The 23707-nt window shown below is 39.9% G+C and overlaps 1 protein-coding gene across 2 annotated transcripts; it reads right to left on the reverse strand.

The window, feature by feature from the left end:
- Positions 1–1000: 1000 nt before the first annotated feature.
- On the reverse strand, positions 1001–22987 carry LOC116299885 (uncharacterized). Of its 2 annotated transcripts, none has more exons than XM_089038646.1 (20): positions 22697–22873; positions 21189–21443; positions 18486–18707; positions 17718–17954; positions 17383–17619; positions 16969–17116; positions 16316–16686; positions 15681–15905; positions 15111–15341; positions 14533–14684; positions 13342–13469; positions 12741–13018; positions 11659–11892; positions 10816–11046; positions 10521–10671; positions 9553–9975; positions 6106–9269; positions 5295–5939; positions 2350–5155; positions 1001–2095 (listed from the first exon to the last, which is right to left on the reverse strand). In XM_089038646.1, exons 1-20 carry the CDS (start codon positions 22700–22702, stop codon positions 1614–1616), a joined length of 10626 nt encoding a protein of 3541 aa, XP_088894772.1. In that variant the 5' UTR covers positions 22703–22873; the 3' UTR covers positions 1001–1613. The 2 variants fall into 2 exon arrangements, with proteins under 2 accessions (XP_088894772.1, XP_088894773.1); XM_089038647.1 differs by lacking the exon at positions 1001–2095 and having other exon boundaries at positions 2877–3051; positions 3162–5155; positions 22697–22987.
- Positions 22988–23707: the final 720 nt, after the last annotated feature.

Below are 23707 nucleotides of genomic sequence, written 5' to 3' on the forward strand. Positions count from 1 at the left end.
TAAAAATTAGGGATGAAAATGATTCAAATGGCAATCTTTCGTTTTCGTTCTTCACTTTCCGGGAACGTTTTCAACCCGGCTTTGTGAAGCATATACCGAAGAGACGCAAAAAGAGAGAAATCACTTTATTAAAATAAGTAGGGAAATTTCCCCTAAAAAAACAAGCTAAATTTCCCTCATAGTTTATTCATAAATAGATGTCATAGTATAGAGTAGCAGCATAGACATTGATGGGCACTGATTATTTAAGCGCCTAAAATTCCCCAATGACTTTGGTGGTTTGTAAAGTGGGTTTTATCGGAACGAAAATATTAGGATTCATAAGAGAAAAACTATTAGTGGCTCAATGAACGGCGTAGAGTCTGCAAAAAGACATTTAGATTGGATACCGATTAGAAAGCGCAGGAAAAAACAAAACAAAAAAACAAAAACAAAACAACAACAAGAGGATGTTTTAAGGAAGTCATGTTCGAAAAACCGAAATCAGTCAGCAATAATGTAACATCGCTAAAAATTGACATTTTGGTAGATATGAAGATCAACCGACTCATTAGAAATAGTGTGTTTTTAAGAGATATTTTTACTTACCTTCAAGTTATGGCTGAATAATTAATTAACTGGGCGCTGTCGGTAATGGAATGATAGTCCCTCTTGTAGCGATGAAATCTTTTTTAAATTTCGACTAATATTAAATAATATTTTAGTATTTGCTAGGTAGCAATGTGATCTAGCGATTGTTTAGTTCTTATTCAATTTTATATACTATAAATATCGTAATTAGTTCAAATTCCTCCTAGGGAATTGGGAACTATACTATACTATACTATTAGTTAACCAATAGAAATAATTGTAAGAGATGTCAGTGCTTGACGTCATTTACTTAATTTTATGCGGGCACTATTATATAAGCGTATGCAGCACAGAATTTAGTTTGTGTTGTTCTTAGTCGTCGCAGTTGTAAGCAGCCAAGGAAAAACCAGAATGAAGAAGAGTCAACCAGTGATAGAAATCCTGTGTGTCCGTAGGGAAAGTATCAATCCCCCTTGGATTCTATTTATTCATAGATTTTCTACAAACGTTTTACATATATTTTTTTTACACTGCATAACTTCACTGAAATAAAGAATATTTTCTTTCATCATTTCAAGAATTGTGAAGCTATTCTGGGCTACAAATCATGGCAAGTCTACAAGCAGGCTAACGCTGTTGCGACTCGAGAGATGATTTCCTATTTTTGCGCTAGGAAAAGTAGGTGATTGACACCAATCTTGATCCTTCTAAATAAAAGAGACGTTAGCCGAACACGATTACTTTTTAAAAATATCCTTCTAAAACCTACTAAAAATCTATTTTACAAGTATTCAAACTAACAAGAGTATTCAAACTATAACTCAAGTTATTATACATATCTATAATGCCACCCTATTGTCGTAAATATACGTATTCCTAACAAATTAACTATAAAAACGACGAACGGGCTTCTTGAAAAAAGGGACTGTGTCCCCCCGCATTCTCCGTGTTGTCTTCATGCAGCACAAAATCAATGGTAAACTGACTATAACTATCCCCATTTTATGGTAAGCGAGCTCCTTCGATGAGTGTCTGTCTGAGTTTCAACTCGCCTTTTTTCGATTTCTTTTTCCCCTGCTTCCATGGCCCTGATTCTTCTTTTGTTTTCGGACAGTCAGTATCTCCTCTAGATCCTCCTCCTCATCTTCTTCCATGTGACCTCCTGGGATCTCTTTCTCATCCTTTTCATCTAAATCAGTAGTAGATGACGCTTGCACTAGTGTTTCGGTTTCTCGTACTTTCTTTTCGAGGTTTTCTAAAAGTGGAATCAAAAGCGATGTGTCTTTCCACTCCCGACAAGTTTCGATTTTCTTCATTTTTTCCCATAACTTATTTTTCATTCCATCAAGCCGTTGCATGTCAAAACCGATACCCGATTGATCATTTACATTTCGTTCGTCTAAGCTCCTGACTCGTCTGAGTACTTTCTCCACGCGGGATACATACAGTTCTTTGTATTCTTCAAACAGCTTTTGTCTGTCATTGTGGTCTGGACTTGTGACATGGCTTGCATAAGTGCTATTAACTGCATATACAAATTGTAAAAATTATTTTCAAATCTTAGCGAATGGAGTGGATACAGGATATCTTAACTACGAATGTCATTGAGTGATCTAAAATGGGGAAACATTGGGTTGAGTCGGCTACTAGTGGGATACAATTGACCAACTTCAAATGAGAAGCTTACGTTTTCTCCATTAAATGAATATATATAAAACAAGAAATTAAAGATTGTCTTTGGTTAGAGCTAAGATAGAAAGAGATATAACATAGAAATACCTTCAGAACCTTCGACAGTTTTATCTGATGTGTCTTGAAAATCCACTCCACAAATCTTACAGGCTGTAGAATCAGTCTTAAACGCTAATAGATGGTCTTCTGTTGGATCTAGATGATCTTTTCCTTCAACTAACTGTTCATGTTTTAGAGTTTGTTTCCTTCGACTTCGGCGGCAGAGTCTTTGCATCTTAATGACGGCTTGTAAAAAAGCCTCTCTATCCTTCCTCTCTTTTTCTATCTCGAGGATTCTTGAATTTGATTCTTCTTCCACGGTGTTCTCATCCTCTTCTTGTTCCTTCAATGCGAGATCAGAGACGACAGGTCGTGAAGACTCTTTTTTTGCTTTTTCCTTGATCTCCGATAAATTTACATCAAACAGCAAATTGTAGTTCTCTGGGTTCGAAATTCTCGTGTCTAGTCCCGGAGATACATAGTTCCATCGCACATCAAATAGTTTCTCAGCCTTCCGAGCATGAAGCAGGTTCTTAAGGACCTTGACAGCATCACTGATGTTGCTCACTTCACTCATCGATTGAAAGGCAGTCTTTAAGTGCTCAGGTAAAGAGGAATGAGGAATTACAGTAAAGATATAATGCAATATGACCCCTTCGCAGTCTGCATACAAAACCTTGCCGCAGTTCACGAGCATCGTTAAAGACAGAATGAGCGTTCTATCGGCCACGCCAGATGCGATGAGTTTGTCTGAAGATTGAGTGAAGAAAGTATCGTTAAATACGTTAAAATCGAGGGAAACAATCCCGAACATCAACTTGACGACGTGAGACAGAAGACTTTGAATTGCTCTTAAACACCTTTGTTCTTCTGTGAATGAAGAGCATGTGCGGCGAACATGTTTGTCAACAGCACTGATAATCGTGACCACCCCTCGTCTTGTACAGTTCAGGTTATCTGTAAATTCCAGCCGTTTGAGATAACTTTCTGGGATGCAGCAGCAGAAGTTTCTGGCTTGGCATTTAAGTCTGGCAAACAATATCAGGGAGACTGTCAACTGATGCTCAAGGATCATTAACGTATTTGCAATTGAAGGATAGAAACGGGAATTTGATTTTGCGGTGTAAGTAAGGAAACGCCTCGATGTTTCATGTAGGGACTGCACAACATCGTAGTGCAAATGGAGTGTCTTTTTTCCGATTTCCCAATGACGTAGGAAAATTTCAAATGAAACTTGCCCATTTCTTCCTTTCATGGTTAATATTCCGTTCTCATGAATTAGCTTCTTGTTGGATGGGTCCTTCTTAGACGCTTGATAGAAAGATTCCTCTTTGGCATTTAGATACATGTTTATTCCTTGATCTTGTGGCACGTCCAACAGCTGCATCACTTGGGAAACCTGAAGGAAAACATCGGTTATTGGAGCTCCTCTTTCTGTTTCCAAGGACTTCCACTGATCATTGCAAAACTGCATGAGTCGTGGTTTTACTGCGTGGTGTTTTCTAATCTTTGCAATCTGATCTACTGTGGGATGTTGAACTTTACATCCTGCTTCAGGGAAAAGAACTTCTGTGAAGAGCTTACAGGACAGAAATCGTTTTTTCTGTTTGGGGATGACATTCTCTGCTTTAGACAGGATTGGAGAATTTCCTAGCTGTTTCAGGTGGTTGTAAAACTTCACTGTTACACTGTCCAGATATATCCAATTGAATAAAACTTCAAATTTCTCGTGGAACGGCAAGTCAGCCAGAAGGTATGATTCATGACCTCCTTTCAATTCGAGCTTGGACATAAAAAATTCCTTTGTCTTCTGAATTAGATCGATTGCTTTGGCAATAAGGTCATGTCCAATAGTTTGATAAGCATCCTTGACACTAACTTCCACTTGCATATTCTTGCTCTCATACAAAAGCTCTCTTGGGGCAATTCGATAAAACCTTTCGCAGAAACTAGTTCGGCAACTTCTTTTTCGCGTATCTTCGACTTTCAAGAGTCCAAAGAACTGCTCACATAATGCAATCTGTTCATGCTGCTTCGCCTTTAACTTTGTATGTGGTTTATGGAGGTCGATAATTAGGTCTAGGAGTCTTTCGATTGTTCTTACAGTGATTCTGTAATAGTAAGAGGAGGGATGTCCACGTTTAAGCCATTCATCTGCAACTTCGGATTCTCCACAAATATTGTGACACTGGTGAAAAATTTTCCCACATTCCGTGATCAATTCTGGGTCATCTTTTAGACGTCCTAGAAAAAGGGACGCTTCTGCTTCACCGTTTCGGTCTTTGCACCGACGGTAGTACTCGACTGCATCTTCCAGTAGCTGTACAACCTCATTATTACGTTCGGTATTCTTCTTCTGGTACAGCACACGTGCCTCGTAGAAGCTGCAGTCACCAAGGAATTTGGGATCGTTAGCATTTCTTTTTGCGGCTTTAAATCTTCCATGAAGCTGCAGAAACTGGGCAGCCTCTTCTCGCCTGTAATTGTCAACTAATGCTCGAGCCGCTTCTTCAATGCATTCGTGCTTTATGAGAAAAGAAATGCGATCGTCGGCTGAGGGAAGGCTTTGAAGAACACGTTCCATGTCTTCTCTTTTGCCGTCTTTCAAATGCGTTTCCGCCAATTTGTAGCAAAGCCGTTCAATGGTTCTGTTTGGTTTAGGTGGCAAGATACCTTCCATCTCGTCAATCTTCTTCAATGAATTGTATCGTTCCAGCACTTCAATAGCTTTTTCATAGAGTTGAGCTTCGCAGACGATTTCGATGGCCTGGCTGTAGTTGTTCATGATTTCCATGCATTCACTGGCTTCCTCATAGCGTGCTTCCAAACGGAAAAACTTGGAAGCTTCGGCAAACTGAAAAATAAAAAAGTGATCAAACGACTTTTAACGATCAAGTAATTTACAGTCGCCTAATCTTCACGCTTTTCACCATGATTTGGGATTTGTACGCATTGCTGTCAAGAAAATCTACACTAGGAAATTATCAACTTACCCTTTCCATTTTTTTGTACAGCTTCGCTAGAAGCAGCCTTTCACGTGCGTTGTACAAACACACTGCAGCTTCTTTCCCCATGTCACATTCAAGGAACTGAGTAGCAGCAAGGATGAACTTCTCCTTCATCAGGCGAGGATTGCTTCGTCGATGCTTCAAGGCTTCCTGTGCTTGTTGTTGGGCCTTACATTTACGAACCATAAACTCATCTTCACCGAAAATGAAACACTTCTCAGCAACCCCCCAAAGATCTTTGTCGTAGAAAAACATGCCTTGTTCTCGCCATTCCTCTTTGGTAGAGCTCTCAGCAAACATCGACGATAGACTTGTTGCTGTTCCTTCTCCTTCATCTTCAAGTGTTATGGCTCGCACTAGGTTCAGTCGTCTGAAATATTCAAACATGGGGGAGCGCGATTCTTCATCTTCGTCAAAAAACCAGACATTCACTCTGGCCCTTGTGATTGCCGTGTACAGATACTTGAATTCAGAGTTTAGGACCTTATGCTTCTCAGGTTGAAATTCAAGGGGTCTTGTCTTTAAAGTGAGGTCCTTCTCTTGGAGTTCCACAAGACCTGAAGTTCCACCTCGCGCTTCTTTCTGCTTTTCTTCTATATAGCTGGTTACGACTCTCCATTCTTTTTTTGCCTAACAAACAAAAATTGAGGCAGAGGTTAGAATAATTTTGAGGCATCGTTTGCATATAATTAGGCCTAATTACATGGAATTTGCTAGTACTGCATGGGAAGTGAAGAAAACAGAATAGACACTGGATTAACAAACTATCAAAACTTTTCTTTAACCTAACACTTACGTGCGAGTCTTTAAAAAAGTTGTAGATGAGCACGTCATCAAACTCAAGACCTTTTGCCTCGTATATAGTGAGAACCAAGCCGTGTTTTAATTCTCCTGGCATGTTATCACGAGCCTCTTCAGATACCACAAGAACAGCTTGATGGGCACCAAATTCAATTCTTGAAGCTTGCCGTTTGTTTCCCCGAAGGATCATAGCCAAGTCTGACAAACTGCAGGACTCGAGGAGAACTGGCTTGGGACCATCAAATAGGCCACAGTCTTCTTCGAGCTTGTCAAAAGATTCAGGAAAGTAATGTGATAATAGATTTACCACACTGGACGCAAGCCTTAGAATCCCTGTGTGGGAACGATAGTTGTGGGTAAGCTGGTAGAGTCGGTCTGGAATTCTGACGGGCTCGTCGGGTGTCGTAACTTTGAACGCGTTGATGCCATGGAATAGGGTCTTGAGATCTTCAAAACGGAAAGCAATTCCTCTCATGATGCTCTGAGCCGTATCCCCAGTGAAGAACATTCGATTTTGAAAGCGACAGCATCGGATGAGAAGTGACAACTCCGCTTGAGTGAAGTCTTGTGTTTCGTCTACATAGACGCTATGAATGGACCATGACAGTTCTGGATTCTCAGAAAGACGTTTGTGAAGATGGTAGACAAGGTCTGCTTCATCGAACAGTCCTTGACGGTTGCAGATGCGTCGGTAATTTAGAAATAAGTCGTAGACTGTGCTTCTGTCTCCTATGAAGTTTGGTGCTCTTTTTTGGCCAAGATCCTGATACTCCTGTAGCGAAAGGAACCCATGTTTTGTTCCTAAAGCTTCTACAGATCCCTTGATGAACGATCTGATTTCGGTCCAAACAAGGGTTGGATGGTAGCTTGTTTTTTTGGACTTGTTTATCTTGGGCCACAACTCGTCTCTAAAAACCTGATACGTAGCTTCTCTCTTCACGTCCTTCGCTTGAGGTTTTGATCGTTTAGTACCACCTTCTTCGGCAACATGTTCAGCTTCTTCAACTTCATCATCAATTTCATCATCATCTTCTTCCCCTTCCGGTATGAAGTGTAAGTGAGTGTCCTCTTCGCCCCATCCTTCAATTCTTTTCAATAAACTGCCATCTTTTGCCCTTTTGAAAAAGGTTGTGCCCGGTAATGAAGCATCCAACAGGAGCATCCAATCACGAGCACCTATGAACAAGGGCCAGGAAGTATCTCCCATATCCTGAATACAATTAGGAAGAGAATCACCAGGTAAGTTCGTCATGGCTTTTGTAACTGGGCAAGCATTCCTAAGCTCTTTGAAATTCTTTTGCACTTCACTGCACAGTACTGTGTTTTTCGTAATGAACAAGGGATGAAAGTGTTCACAGCGTTCTGGCGAATTCGCGGCCTTATTCTCTTCTTCATCACGAATATGTGGTTCATTCATCGAATCATCATCACAAACACAAACGTCGTCATTTTCAGCTACCGGAGCTTGCAAATATTCCACTCCGGAACTTGACTCGGCACAGTTTCCAGAAGTTTCCACTTCTTCGGAGATTGCTTCTGCTGCAATGTACTTTGGAATGTAAGGTCCAGCCCTAGAAGCATTTTCCCAGTAATTTTGGAACTCTGTCCAAAGACGATACAGACAACACGTCGTTTTCCCTGTGCCACTTCGACCAAGCAGAATAATGGGACAAGGTGGCTTTGGCTGTAGGTTGATAATGGCATGCTCAAGCTCAGTGACTTTGAATGGAAAATCAATCTTGGTTTTTCCATCTCCAGCCAACAGTGTGTTGATGACAGCTGAGGTAACAGAGTAAAACTTCAGGATGTGGAACTCATTTTCTTTGGAACTTGCAGGTGGGAAGAATGTTTCCTCGCTCTCAGCAGAAGGCTCTTTTTTGCTGCGTTCCATGTAATAAGCTGGATAATTACTCGAGCCTGATTGATTTTTTCCGAATCCTTTCAGATCTGCTTTGACGATGCAATGAGAACCACGATCGTGTGATTTAACAACATTTTCTATTTGGTGTTGCAAGTCTCCGTGGTCTAGTACAATACTCCAAACCCTGATAATCTCAGAGTATATCCTTCCAGTACCATCACCACTAGTAGCTCTATTTTCACCATCGTTGTTCGCCCCATCTTTACTGACGGATGCTTGCAGTCTCAATTCTGGATCATTGCTACATCTAGGAGAAAATGCAATAGTTTTCTCCCACAATATTCTTGCACCCTTCGTTAGCTTTGACTCGTACAAAAGAATCCCTTTCTTTTCTGGTTCACCTTTCATCTTCTTGCAAGTCGTCTTACTCCATCGGCCTTCTGCTAGCATGCGTATCTTCTTCACCATGCTCTTCTTCATTTTTTCAGAAACCCTTTTACTTTGTAGTGTTTTCCACACGCTTTCGGTACAATCTACTTCCCATGTCAGGTTTTCGAATGGGGATTCTGAATCCAAAACATCTATCTCTTCCTCTTCATTCTTAGCAGTTTCTAGACCACCATCTTCTGCTTCTTCATCTTCACCTACTGCCTTGGTGCCCTCTCCATTTTCAGGGATTTCGGTCGTTTCTTCTATAATGTCCTCAGTGACTTCCATTATTTCATCGTCTATGGCTTGATGTCTCAAGTCGTCGGGTTTCACAATCTTTAGACGTTCTATTAGATATTCTATTGTCCTAAGCGATACTTTCTTCTTCTCTTCGGCATCCTTATCTTTGGACTTTAAAGGCTTTGTTTCAAGAGGTCGACCTTTCATAGAGTCATTATTTTCAGAAGATACTATCGGAGGTTGAGGTTCTGCAGCAATGGGCACTTTCTCTTGTTCTTCTTCCACCTTCTCATTTACTAACTTCGTCTGTTGACTGCTGTTGTTTGCCTCGTCAGTTAGCTGCTCTTTTGTTTCTTCTTTTACTGTTGGAACATAACGCTTCATAAACTTACTCAGCATCTTCTTTCGATCGTCTCTGCTTGAACAACAATCTACTGGCCTTTTATCTGATTTGTTTTTGAGCGTTGGGTTAATATTTGCGTCCATCAAAAGCCTAATGACTTTTTTTTTGTTGTCATTTACTCTTCCATTCATTGCAAGGTGGTACAGAGTGCATCCCTTTGGATCTTGGACATTCTCGATGTCAGCATGTTTGAATGAAAGAAGGCAGCGCAGCATATCGAGACTCCCTGGAAAATAAGTATATATATAATTAATATCTAATATTTATCACATTTGAACTATAAATCATCAGTGACTCTGATTCAGCACCTATAATTATAAAGTCTCTATACTTAAGCTATTTACTTTTTTCCAATTATGGGTCATTTTTTCTTTTCCCGCATGGAAACTTTTTGGGCCCCTGTTTCATACTGGGAAGCAAAAATGAGCTCCTTCAATTCCAGTTTTCCTCCCTCCTTTACTTCATATATATATATAGTTATAGTAATAGATACATGCATTGACAGTTACCTGTTTCGATGGCTTTCTGGACTACATTATGCAGTAAGGGCTGGCTATTATCTGTTTTCACACAAGGATTCGCCCGATGTTCCAAAAGAACCTTGGCAACCTCCACTTGTCCTTTCGCAACTGCACACACTAGTGGGTTTGAATTACCTCTCAGTCCATTCACGTTAGCACCATGGTCTAATAATGCCGCCAGTGTCTCAGGCTTGCTTTTGAAGCTTGCCGATACAGCATCTTCAATAGGAACTTGAGTTGCGCGAATGCGCTTTGTGGCTAACCCTCCCTTTCCCACTTGAAGCTGGTCTGGTCCACCACCACCGAGATAGAGTACACGTAGCAGTTCCCAATTGTGTGACTGAATTGCTTTGTCTTGAACTTGCTCAATGAATGATGTTGGTACTTCACTTGTTAGGGCTGTTGTTCCCTCTGAAATATGCAAAGCGGAAGATGTAATAACTCCAGTTTTTGGTGCAACACCTGCATCAGTATGGAAGCATGCTAGGTATTGAGTGAGGTGTCTTCTAAACTTTTCCAAAAATCATACCACAAACATCCAATGAGAGATGTCTGTGAAAAAGGCAGCTTCATGTCACCACACAATGATAGTATTATGTTAATTTACTGAAGAAACTCCAAATGCGAGTTTTGGCCGGTGCACCCTCCCTCTATCCACCACCACTACCACCACTTTTTTTATAACCCCCTAAAACCTCTATCACAATCGAAAATGGGAGAATTACTGGCACCTTCACTAGGTCCTTATCGCCGGTGTCTGTAGCAATAACGGATGAGTATCACTACTAACGGGTGCTATTAATTCATAATATTAGCTGGTACTTATAAATACACTTGACGGAAAAAAGGACCGAGAGATTTAGGGTGTGTGTCTTTTTTTGTGGCCTGAAGACAGTCAGTCAAATGGGCTTTTGCATTCGTGCTTTAAGTCTCCGAAGAACTATTACGTCAATTACCTGGTAATCTAGCTGCAACTTCCATGGCTTCTTCAAAATAATGCCTTTTTTCATTGAGATTTTCTTCCGTCCTCAGGCAATGGGCCAAAGCATATAACGTCTTGTTGTCGCGGCCAAGGCTTTTGTAACAAGAAACAAGACATTTGTACCCCTGGAACAAAATCAATATAATTTCAATTTCAATCAAATTATGGTTCAATGCACTGATTTACTATGGTTTCCGGATAAAACGATGAACTCTTTTGGCATGCAATATTTTGAACTAATATTTTTAATTCATGGTCATGTTTTATACCTGTACATTATCAGGTTGAATTTTTGTTGCATTGTCGCCATCCTCAACAGCTTGTTGGAAATCGTCTATCTCGCTATAAGCAAAAGCCCTTCGACAAAGAAGTTCGTATTGAAGTGGTTTGTTGCTCGGAGGGGCATAGTTTAAAGCCAATGTAAGATAGTTAGGCACCACAGAATAGATGCGTCTCATCGTAAGGGTCTCTCCACGCCCTAGCCATTTTTTTGCCTCTACCTGAAATCCAAACCTAGCATTTAGTAAAGTTTATTTAAACAATGATGGAGGGATTTTGCGGGGTTGGAGGGAAGGGAAGGGAAGACGGAAAGGAAGGAAGGAATCAAACGAGCAAGGGAGCAAGCAAGCATGCAAGGTGGAAAGAAGGAAGGAAGCAATCAAGCAAGGTGGAAAGAAGGAAGGAAAGCAATCAAGCAAGGAGGAAAGAAGAAAGGAAGCAATCAAGCAAGGTGGAAAGAAGGAAGGAAAGCAATCAAGCAAGGAGGAAAGAAGGAAGGAAGCAAGCAAGCAAGCAAGGAGGAAAGAAGGAAGGAAAGCAATCAAGCAAGGAGGAAAGAAGGAAGGAAGGCAATCAAGCAAGGAGGAAAGAAGGAAGGAAGGCAATCAAGCAAGGAGGAAAGAAGCAAGCAAGCAAGGTGGAAAGAAGGAAGGAAAGCAATCAAGCAAGGAGGAAAGAAGGAAGGAAGGCAATCAAGCAAGGAGGAAAGAAGGAAGGAAGGCAATCAAGCAAGGAGGAAAGAAGCAAGCAAGCAAGGTGGAAAGAAGGAAGGAAGAAAGGAAGGGAATGGGAGGATGGTAGATTTTCGAAAGAGGGAGGGACAAGAAACTTACCTCCGATTTAGTCGGTACTAGTCTCAGGCATTCATAGCCATACCTAAGGCACTCGTCATACTTTTTTGATTCGAAGCAGATTTCAGACAAACTTTTAAACGCTTCCAGCTGCTCATGAGAGCTTTTTGTTACTTCTGGGAATTCAAGTGCGAGACTGTAAAACATTTCAGCTCTTTCGAAGTTAGCATGCTTGGCCTTACGAGCCAGCCGCATCCACTGGAGACCTTGAGAGCCCTGTAGTAAGACAAAAAGGTTTGTTAGAAAGTAAAGCCTTTTCAAGATACTCTTGACGAGAAAGAAAAAAATCCTTTCTCTGAATTCTCGTTTTCAATGCTACTAGAAAGGAAAACTATATTAAGAGCCATTACATTCATATGCTAATAGATTTCCGGCTATTATTTCCAGTGACTTTCCCAAAACATTTTCACTTGACTTTAGGTTGTTGCAATGGCAGTTGACGATAGTCTCTCTGAAGTGAGACTGCACAGTCTCTCTGAAGTGAGACTGCACACGACTCACCTGGACGATCACACCCAATGCTTATCTTACGGTCCTTTACTTTATTCAATCCTGGTTCAGTTAATCTTGATGTCAGTCGTCACCAATAACCGTCTTACTGAAGACTACTCTCAACCAGACCATCGCACTCAATACCTATCATAGGATCCTGGGTTTCAAACCCTTTACTGCATTCAATTAGCCTGCGTAGCAGCCCAGAGGGAAGGGGGACTGGGGAGAGGAATGGGGACTGGGGAGAGGAAGAGGGACTGGGGAGAGGAAGAGGGACTGGGGAGAGGGACGAAATGTAGGGCCTGTAATGAACCCCCTCGATTTTTTCCTACCGCCCCTAATTAATATGCAAACTCTCAACCAATCAAATGAAAGAAAAAAGTATCTGAATCAACTCCACTGACATCTGATTGGCGTATTGAACTTGTCAATCAATCAAAATTAACGTTCGGATTCTGAACGTTCGTAGGAAAAATCGAGGGGGTTCATTGCAGGCCCTACCTTGACTTTTTGAAGATCACCCAGACCATCACACTCAACGCACTTACTCTTATGAATAATTAGTGAATTACCTCAGATGGATCAAACACTTCGTTTGGTTTAAGTATCTTCAAGGGATCAGCACCATGCTTAAGAAGAAGCGCTGCCATCCTGTAATCTCGCTCGTCTACAGCCAATTGTAGTGGTGTTCTTTTACAGTTAGGACTACCATTGGGGGATACTCCGTGAGCTATAAGCTCTATCACGAGCATCGGTTTGTCTTTTACATCGGATTCGAGAATCATCTCCAGTGGTATGAAGGATATCATTTTGACATCGTGTGCCAGAGTGCGCATGTGCGTCGTCGAACCTATTTCAATAACAAAGTCATTCACAACGCGCTCTTTTTAAATTTTAAAAATTGGTGTCGATTACAAGAATATTCAAAACAATTCACTCTTTTGGCCAGGGAAATGAAAAGTACTTTTCTCTCTCTCTCTCTCTCTCTCTCGCTTGAATTATCTCCCGTTTGCTTCAAACTTAAATAGCGTTTGATATTCCATGCAGACGAAATGACTCAACAATAAGGCCAGTTCCTTTGGTGCAACGCCGAAAAGACTAGCAAAAAATAATGAACAAAACACAAACGAATCATGACGTATATCTAAATATTTATAAGACTCTTACAATTACCTGTTCGGTGATGACAAGTCTTCTCGAGAAACAGGTAACGCAAGGTTTCATAATCCTTTTGTCCAACGGCTTGTTTGATTAGTTTAGTAATGATTTTATTAGGAATTGGCTGCGGAATCTTGATACTGGTACCTGTAGCAAACGGAGAAACGATGAGAATGATGATGCCTGATGATTACAGTGATGCATGATGATGATGGTTGTGATGCATGATGATGATGGCAATGCATGGTGATGCATGATGATGATGATGATGCATGATGATGATGCATGATGATGCATGATGATGATGATGCATGATGATGATGATGATGCATGATGATGATGATGCATGATGATGATACATGATGATGATGATGATGCATGATGATGATGATGCATGATGATGATGCATGGTGATGCATGATGATGATGATGATGATGATGATGCATGATGATGATGATGATGATGCATGATGATGATGATGATGCATGATGATGATGATGATGCATGATGATGATGATGCATGATGATGATGCATGATGATGATGATGATGATGATGCATGATGATGATGATGCATGATGATGATGCATGGTGATGCATGATGATGATGATGATGCATGATGATGATGATGATGATGATGATGCATGATGATGATGATGCATGATGATGATGATGCATGATGATGATGATGCATGATGATGATGATGCATGATGATGATGCATGATGATGATGCATGATGATGATGCATGATGATGATGATGCATGATGATGCATGATGATGATGCATGTTGATACATATCATTGATGGTAATGATGTTACATGTAAGTGTTGAGGATAATAACGATGTTGATGATGATGATGACAATGATGTAGATAATACATGTTATATTGTGATGATGATAATAATGATGATGATGATGGTGAAGATTCATGATGATGATGGTGATGTTGCATGTAAATGATAATGATGACGAAGTTGTTGATGATATATGATGATGATAGTGATGCATGATGATGATTACGGTACATGACGATGTTGATGATACGTTAAGATGATGGTGATGGCGGTAATGGGTTACCCAAGTAAACAAAATAGATGCCTCTTCATTTTTTTGAGGTGGTGCTTGGAGTACCACTCTACAGTTACTTAAACAGCCCCTTTACACACGACTTATGCTCTCAGCATGAAACAACTATTTTAAGGTACCTTTCTTTTTAGCCATAGATACTATGTCGTTGGCAAGGTTGAATTTTTCTTCGTCCGTTTGAACAGCAGACAAGCCTTTGCATAAGTGGTTTATCGCTTCTTGGTGGTTGTTTTCTGCAGAAAAACAAGACGCCAGGCGACTGTATCCCTGGAGATACAAAAATATTACTCATCGTCAAGGCGCCGTTGGAAAAAACGATAGAAAACAACTTGCAAAGCCACGTGAAAATATGGTAAGACGCTAAAACGGCTTTTGCAATCTGATTGGATGTGTGAAAGTTGATCCTTTTTGATTGGTTTATTGTTGAAACCATTTCAGAGTCAAGAAACTTTGGTCAAAACAATTTGCTTTAATCCCATGATTCAGGCAAGTTTAAAAAACTAATCAATCTAAATTGAAATAGCAAATAATATCACAAAATTTGCCCTAATTAATGCCATTCTCCAAAGGATTTCACTACGTTAAGATGAAAAGTCAAAACCGGGCAAAACTGAAGTTCCTAAACACAATCTTCGGATAAAAATGGCGATTTCTTGGATTGAAATATTCATCTGGAAAAATAACTATTCTTACCCTAAACCATGTCTTGCGATTCAAAATGCACAGATTAGCATCGTTTTTGGCTTTTGCAATCAAGTTTTTGTTCAAGAAAGCCATACTTCTGTTGCTCAAGATGGCAGCACGCATATCAGAGTCTCCCTCTGGAGCATAGTTCAGAGCTAAGGTGTAACAATCTATCATGATGTCGTAATTTCTTTCACCCAACAAATCGTTTCCACGTTTCTTCCACTTTTCGGAAATTGCCTATAACGTGTAAAAAACAAGTAAGCACGTCAATACGGCGGTTTAGACATTTACTTACATATATATAAGGAGAATGATGGAATGAAATTTTAAGCAGGCCGCGAAATTGGTGATGGAAAGTCATGAAAGGTGCTGCATAACCTCTCCAGATATAATTAAAAAGATATTTCTTCCTTGGACTTGCTTTGATAATTTTTCTCCTTCAGCAAAAGCCAACTTTTGTGTGCACCTATTTGTGCAATGTACGTCTGCAAGCGCGCAAATACCCACACCCCACACACAATAATTTCCTTAAAGCCACAAGAAAATCTTCTGAACAGGTTCATAAACTCATCGTACCTTTGATTCCAAAGGCCTCAAATTGTACAATTTATGTCCATTGTCAACGGACTTTCGATAATCCTTGGTGATGTGGTAGGTTTCTGACAGTTTACCATAGATTTCTATTTGTTCTTGAGTGGATAGATGACACTTGGTAGCCGTTGTTAGGAAACGTATAGCTTGTTCATAGTTTTTCGAACGAAATGCATTTAATCCTTCTTCTTTCCAGTATCCTCCTTGAGTCTGTTTAAATACAGTTAATACATTACTAGCTGTCACCTACTCTCATTCTTATCCCATTCATTCTTATCCCATTCATTCTTAACCCATTCATTCATTCATTCATTCATTCGTTTGTTGGTTCGTTTGTTGGTTGGTTGGTTGGTTAGTCGGTCGGTCGGTCGGTCGGTCGGTCCGTCCGTCCGTGCATTCGTTCGTTCGTCCGTCCGTCCGTGCGTTCGTTCGCAAAAGGTAGCCCATCTAGTTTTCTTGGTGCCCAGATGACTTTTAGTGACATCACAGAGTATTTTCACACTTAAGTTTGTTTGGGCAATAAAGTACTTCTTTAAGCATTTCCTTATAGGTGAGAGGCGTAGGCCCTACCGCTACATCATCCTCGATTCCCCAACTGCATTAATATAAGTACTAGCTACCTTGTCGTATTTTGACAGCACTTCCAGCAGTTCATCATTTCTTAGCCTACTGGCAATTTGAATAGGGGATTCATCACATCCCGGGGTGCCCAGTACTTGTGCACCATGTTTTAGAAGCTCCTCAATAAAACTGGCCAAGAACTTGACATTGTTGCTAATACCCCAATAAACAATGAGTTCCAGAGGAACACGTGATGTGTCACAACCAAGGCCAGTAGCCAAACCTCCTTTACCATACCGTTGGCGTGGGGAACCTGAACCTCCCATAAATAGGAGATAAAGTTTTTTCCAATCTTTCACGTCAGTAACGCGCTTGATCAGTTCTTGGACTAGCTGTTTTGGCATATTCAGTGATTCCCTGGAAATGCCGTCTGAAAAAATGAATTCGTTTTAAGGGTTTTATCAATACAATATTTTTAAGCATATCATGAATATCCTAAAGAAAAGATGAGGAGGGGGAAAGGGAGCTACAGGGAGAGAGAGAGAGACAAGTGTTTTAAGGGTCCCATAGAACCAGCTTCGTGAAAGAACGACACAATGCATGAAGACACAGAAGAGTGAGGACACGACAGAAGTGGGAGAGGGGGGAGAAAGAGCCTCTTCGTATACCCAAGGGACCCAGGGGAAATGAGTTTATCTCCAAGCAAGCGTACCTTCAAGGTTTTCACCCACTGACAAGATCTGAAGCGCAATGTCTTTTGATTCCGAAGGGTCAGCAACTTCAAAAGCTCTGCAAAAGGAAGCGAGTGCCTCTTGGTGTCTACCAAGGCCAAGTAGACTGGACCCCAAGCGATATTGGCCCTGCAAAATATAATACAGAGTATAAGCATGGCTGGGTACCCAAACGATGTTGACCTTGTAGAATATAATACCGAATATGAGCATGGCTCTTATAACAAATTCACTATTTACGACACAAAACTTCTGAAATTCAGGTGTTAATTTTTACGGAGGGAGGAATTGAACCCGCGACCCCAGGCTTGAGCTACACAGCGGCAAATTATTAAGGATCGTCTTCACCAGCTTTAAACGGAGACACGAGAGCTGAGAGCTGTAAAAATACGTACCTTTGACCAACGTGGGTTAATTCTAACACATTCTTCGGCATCTTCTAGAGCTTTTTGGTAGTCGTCATTTTTATTGTAAGCAATACTTCGATTAGACAAGAGCATGCAACGAAGTTCGACAAAATGTTCTTCATTTGAAGTGAATTTAATGGCTAGTGAGTAATATTTGATGAGAAGACGAAATTGTTTTTCTCTAAACAGCATCTTTCCTCTTTCTTTCCATCTTTCTGCTTCGTCCTGAAAAAAAAAAGAGATGTTTTGTTAAGATTGCGCAACAGCTCCTCGCCAAATATAACACTACCTTAAATTCAAGCTTCACCACTCTTTATACTTACTTTAGAAGGAACACTTTTGACATGATATGATTTTTCTCCAGCCTTGAAAGCGAGCTGATATTCTTTTAAGTAAAAATGAACTGTAGCAAGATGACTGAGGATCGACCGTCGCGTCTCCGAGTGCGCACTGTCTTCTCGTGTAACGATTAGTGCTCTTTGTAGAAGTTGCTTCGATATTTGGTAGTTTCTGTTCTTGAATTCAGCAATCCCTTTCGTCTTCCATTTGTTGCTAGCTTCCTGAATAACGAATGCAAACGAACATCAGGTTTATGGCTTAGCATGGTTGGTCTACGCGGCTAATACGTCCCGCGTTGCAGTCCCCTCACCCAAGCTAGTTTATGAGTGGTAAAAATCAACATGTGCGTCGTGTGCATAGAACATTGAATAGTTTAGTGTAAGAGTGTGTGTGCGAAAAGTGTTCCCAATTCGATTAGATTTACTTATATTTATTTATTTGGGTATCTGATTTTGATATCTTCCCTCCACAAAATCCAACAACCTAAATTCTAATTCAATCTGTCAGTTCAGTAGCCGGGCCTTGACTTATCCCAGAATTATCCCAAAAACTACTTCAGAATCCTATACAATTAGATTTGGCATACGAAAACTGGGATTCGAACTGCTTCAAGACCGTTAGATATAGAAATGGAACATTTTGGTTAAGATTTATTTTTCAATTCATAAAAGTTGGGCGGTAAGAGCTATGCTTTATGGTTGTTGGCTTTATTAGATACTATATATATAGGAGAAAGGGTGCTGTCTCGATACCTCCAAGACACTCCTGTCCACTTGCTCTCCTTGTCTAATCAACTCCAATCCTTTCCGTTGATCGAAGAATGAACATGTTGCTACACCCTCCATCACGAAGCACCTAGCTCTCTCTTTTGGAGTTTTGCTGTACGCTTTACACAAATCGAAGAAGCTTGGAGCCAGAGAAATACCGCTGTCCAGTAAGAATTCGCTTCTAGTCATCCACTTGTTATACTCCTCCTAAAAGAGAGTGAAGACGTGAACTGATGTACGTATCCTTGCCGTTCATGTAATTTTACTACTTATTATCACGTGAACAGATCTACGTGAACTTGTTGCTTACATGATCTTACTGTTCATCACGTGACCTGATTTCCTTGATCCAACTGCTGACGTGATCTTTCTACTACTGCATGGTTATTACGTGAACTAATTCACGTGATCTAACTTCTACTGGATGGTTATGATCACGTGAACTAATTCACGTGATCTTTCTACTACTGTATGGTTAATACGTGAACTAAATCACGTGATCTTACTATTACTGGATGGTTATCACGTGAACTAATTCACGTTATCTTTCTACTACTGTATGGTTATTACTTGAACTAATTCACGTGATCTTTCTACTACTGTATGGTTATCACGTGAACTAATTCACGTGATCTTTCTACTACTGTATCGTTATCACCTGAACTAATTCACGTGATCTTTCTACTACTGTATGGTTATCACGTGAACTAATTCACGTGATCTTTCTACTACTGTATCGTTATCACGTGAACTAATTCACGTGATCTTTCTACTACTGTATGGTTATCACGTGAACTAATTCACGTGATCTTTCTACTACTGTATGGTTATCACGTGAACTAATGCACGTGATCTTTCTACTACTGTATCGTTATCACGTGAACTAATTCACGTGATCTTACTATTACTGTATGGTTATCACGTGAACTAATTCACGTTATCTTTCTACTACTGTATGGTTATCACGTGAACTAATTCACGTGATCTTTCTACTACTGTATGGTTATCACGTGAACTAATTCACGTGATCTTTCTACTACTGCATGGTTATCACGTGAACTAATTCACGTGATCTTTCTACTACTGCATGGTTATCACGTGAACTAATTCACGTTATCTTTCTACTACTGTATGGTTATCACGTGAACTAATTCACGTGATCTTTCTACTACTGCATGGTTATCACGTGAACTAATTTACGTGATCTTTCTACTACTGCATGGTTATCACGTGAACTAATTCACGTGATCTTTCTACTACTGTATGGTTATCACGTGAACTAATTCACGTGATCTTACTATTACTGTATGGTTATCACGTGAACTAATTCACGTGATCTTTCTACTACTGTATGGTTATCACGTGAACTAATTCACGTGATCTTTCTACTACTGTATGGTTATCACCTGAACTAATTCACGTGATCTTTCTACTACTGTATGGTTATCACGTGAACTAATTCACGTGATCTTTCTACTACTGTATGGTTATCACGTGAACTAATTCACGTGATCTTTCTACTACTGTATGGTTATCACGTGAACTAATTCACGTGATCTTACTATTACTGTATGGTTATCACGTGAACTAATTCACGTGATCTTTCTACTACTGTATGGTTATCACGTGAACTAATTCACGTGATCTTTCTACTACTGTATGGTTATCACGTGAACTAATTCACGTGATCTTTCTACTACTGCATGGTTATCACGTGAACTAATTCACGTGATCTTTCTACTACTGCATGGTTATCACGTGAACTAATTCACGTGATCTTTCTACTACTGTATGGTTATCACGTGAACTAATTCACGTTATCTTACTTCTACTGCATGGTTATCACGTGAACTAATTCACGTGATCTTTCTACTGCTGTATGGTTATCACGTGAACTAATTCACGTGATCTTACTACTTCTGGATGGTTATCACGTGATCTTTCTACTACTGTATGGTTATCACGTGAACTAATTCACGTGATCTAACTTCTACTGGATGGTTATCACGTGAACTAATTCACGTGATCTTTCTACTACTGCATGGTTATCACGTGAACTAATTCACGTTATCTTTCTACTACTGTATGGTTATCACGTGAACTAATTCACGTGATCTTTCTACTACTGCATGGTTATCACGTGAACTAATTCACGTGATCTTTCTACTACTGCATGGTTATCACGTGAACTAATTCACGTGATCTTTCTACTACTGCATGGTTATCACGTGAACTAATTCACGTGATCTTTCTACTACTGCATGGTTATCACGTGAACTAATTCACGTGATCTTACTTCTACTGCATGGTTATCACGTGAACTAATTCACGTGATCTTTCTACTACTGTATGGTTATCACGTGAACTAATTCACGTGATCTTACTACTTCTGGATGGTTATCACGTGATCTTTCTACTACTGTATGGTTATCACGTGAACTAATTCACGTGATCTTTCTACTACTGTATGGTTATCACGTGAACTAATTCACGTGATCTTTCTACTACTGTATGGTTATCACGTGAACTAATTCACGTGATCTTTCTACTACTGCATGGTACATGGTTATCACATGAACTAACTCACGTGATCTTTCTACTACTGCATGTTATTACGTGAACTAATTCACGTGATCTTCATTTTTCTTACTTATACGATGGACCTCTGACAACGTTCATTACACTCACCATAGTCTCGAAGGGATTCATCGCCGACAAACCAACATCAAACATAATGCGCATGTTTTTTAGACAGATTTCATATTTTCCCATCTGCCACAAACATTCCGCACGGATATGAAAAAAAGGCCTTGTCCAGTGAGGGATGATTCCAGGTAATATTTCTAGGGCGTGATCGATGTTGTACAGGGCGTCCTCATAATGTTTATGGTGCATAGCTATGGTTGCTCTTCTCATGCGCTCTTCCATCATAACATCCAATGTCTGTAGGGAAAGATGAAATAAATAAAAGAAGAAAAAATAAAATAAAATAAATGACACAGACAAGGACAGACGAACAGATCCTTGGATAGAGGGACCAACAGACAGACAGACGGGCAGTCAGACGGATGGACGAACAGACGACGGAAGGAGGGAAGAGCAAACACACAGACAGATGGACGGACGAAAACAGACAGACAGACAGACGAATGGACAGACGGACGGATAGACACCATGATTAACAAGAAGACGGACAATCAGACAGAACAACACGATGTCAGAAAACAACCTAAACTAGACACAGTGAAAAATCTTCACCTTATTAAAAATTTATAATTCCAAGAATCAAAAATCTCGAATTATCTGACTTTTCTGACTTGTATCTCAACTGAGTATATGATTGCAACCTATTATACTATATTACTGGGAAATATTTTTTGCTTTAATAGAGACCAGAATTTTAAAACTGAGTCCTAGAAACACAGAAACCAAGATTTATCGCAAATAGCGTAAAAAATAAAAAATAAAAAAATAAAAAAAAATATTTATGAACACGTTACAACCAGCGTAGTTCAGGCGCTAACCCTTCTCTTCAACTTTCCGCTTGACAACTGGGTTTCCTGTAGTCTTTTGACCAAGCAGTATTGTAATTATTTCTTTGAATATCCTATTTTGCCTACAGCTTTAAAAGTTTCAGATTGTGGAGTTCAAAGCAATGAAATCAGATTTTTTAAAATAAATTTTATTTTACGGATCAGAAGTTAAACTACTCCGAAACTTGAGATTTCATCACTTCCTGTTCCTGACTCGCCCACCCTCCCCTCCCCTCAAAATTGATTTGTTGTAGGATATGAAAGATTTTAAAAAGAGCAAGTAAGGAGGCATACTGATTTATCATTATAACATTGGAGCACCATTGAGAAGTGAAATCTCTAGTAATAAGAGAAAGACCAATGATTCCAGTTTCAGTACAGACAAGAGAACGCACGAGGTGACCATCACTTGGTCCCTCATTATATATGTGTACCTCTCTAAATTAACCTTCATATCTATCTACAAAACATAACACAAGCAGAATATACCCAAATACAAGATAAACGAGTAAAATATCGTTGAATCAATGCTTGTTGTTGGAACTGGAATCTTTTCTTCGCCAAACAAACCGTCAGACCGAATGTCAACAACGATAAAAGCGGATTTTGTTTCCTTCATCTACAACATATTCCACTTTTCTCTATTGGATTCTATCAGCTTACCGCCATTTTTCCTGTTCTTTTGAAAGGCTATCCTTTGCTATGGAGGCTTCAAAATCGTCTAAGATTCTTTTTCTGCCTTGTTCTCATACTAAGATAAAGTGTAGCCATCATTTCCGACCTTCAGCAGCTCACGTTCCAGGTTCACAAAACACTCTGGAACTGGAATTTTCTCTTCAAGTTCAAGAAAATAATTTTCTAGTTTGTCAGTACATACTTCAAGGTAAGAAACCCTGAACTCATTACTTTATAAGAATTTCAATCTAGCAATTGTTAAATCTTAGAATTTATAAGACCTACCGTCAAAACAAAGTGAAAGTAGATGCGAAATGTGATATGCAAATTAGATCCTGGGTATTGAGATTCCTCTTGTCCAATCGTATTGCTTTGTTTGGACTGACTTCAAGGTATTGTCGGATGGGTAAGTACTTCATGTATGCCTGATTATAATGTCCTGGCGGTATGCTTTCTGTTATCGTGCATGATGACGCTCTCCCATTGTATCCTAGTGTATCCTTTGTATCCTGGTGTATCCTTTGTATCCTAGTGTATCCACTGTATCCTAGTATATCCAATGTATCCTAGTGTATCCACTGTATCCTAGTGTATCCTTTGTATCCACTGCATCCACTGTATCCACTGTATCCTAGTGTATCCTCTGTATCCTAGTGTATCCACTGTATCCTAGTGTATCCAGTGTATCCAGTGTATCCAGTGTATCCACTGTATCCACTGTATCCTCTGTATCCTAGTGCATCCACTGTATCCTAGTGTATCCACTGTATCCTAGTGTATCCAGTGTATCCTAGTGTATCCACTGTATCCTAGTGTATCCTCTGTATCCTAGTGCATCCACTGTATCCTAGTGTATCCTCTGTATCCTAGTGCATCCACTGTATCCTAGTGTATCCACTGTATCCTAGTGTATCCAGTGTATCCTAGTGTATTCAGTGTATCCACTGTATCCTAGTGTATCCTCTGTATCCTAGTGCATCCACTGTATCCTAGTGTATG

This window comes from Actinia tenebrosa, unplaced genomic scaffold, assembly GCF_029948245.1.
Source record: "Actinia tenebrosa isolate PJP-AT-01 unplaced genomic scaffold, QUT_ActTen_1.0 PGA_scaffold6__47_contigs__length_16458017, whole genome shotgun sequence".
NCBI lineage: Eukaryota > Metazoa > Cnidaria > Anthozoa > Actiniaria > Actiniidae > Actinia > Actinia tenebrosa.

What these genes read in the sequence shown, in the direction of transcription:
- LOC116299885 (XM_089038646.1), bottom strand. An exon ending in TGCTGTCAAAATACGACAAG is followed by an intron (nt 15,906 to 16,315) that starts GTAGCTAGTACT and finishes GTATTTAAACAG; the next exon opens with ACTCAAGGAGGATACTGGAA. An exon ending in AACTGTCGAAGGTTCTGAAG is followed by an intron (nt 2,096 to 2,349) that starts GTATTTCTATGT and finishes TTGTATATGCAG; the next exon opens with TTAATAGCACTTATGCAAGC.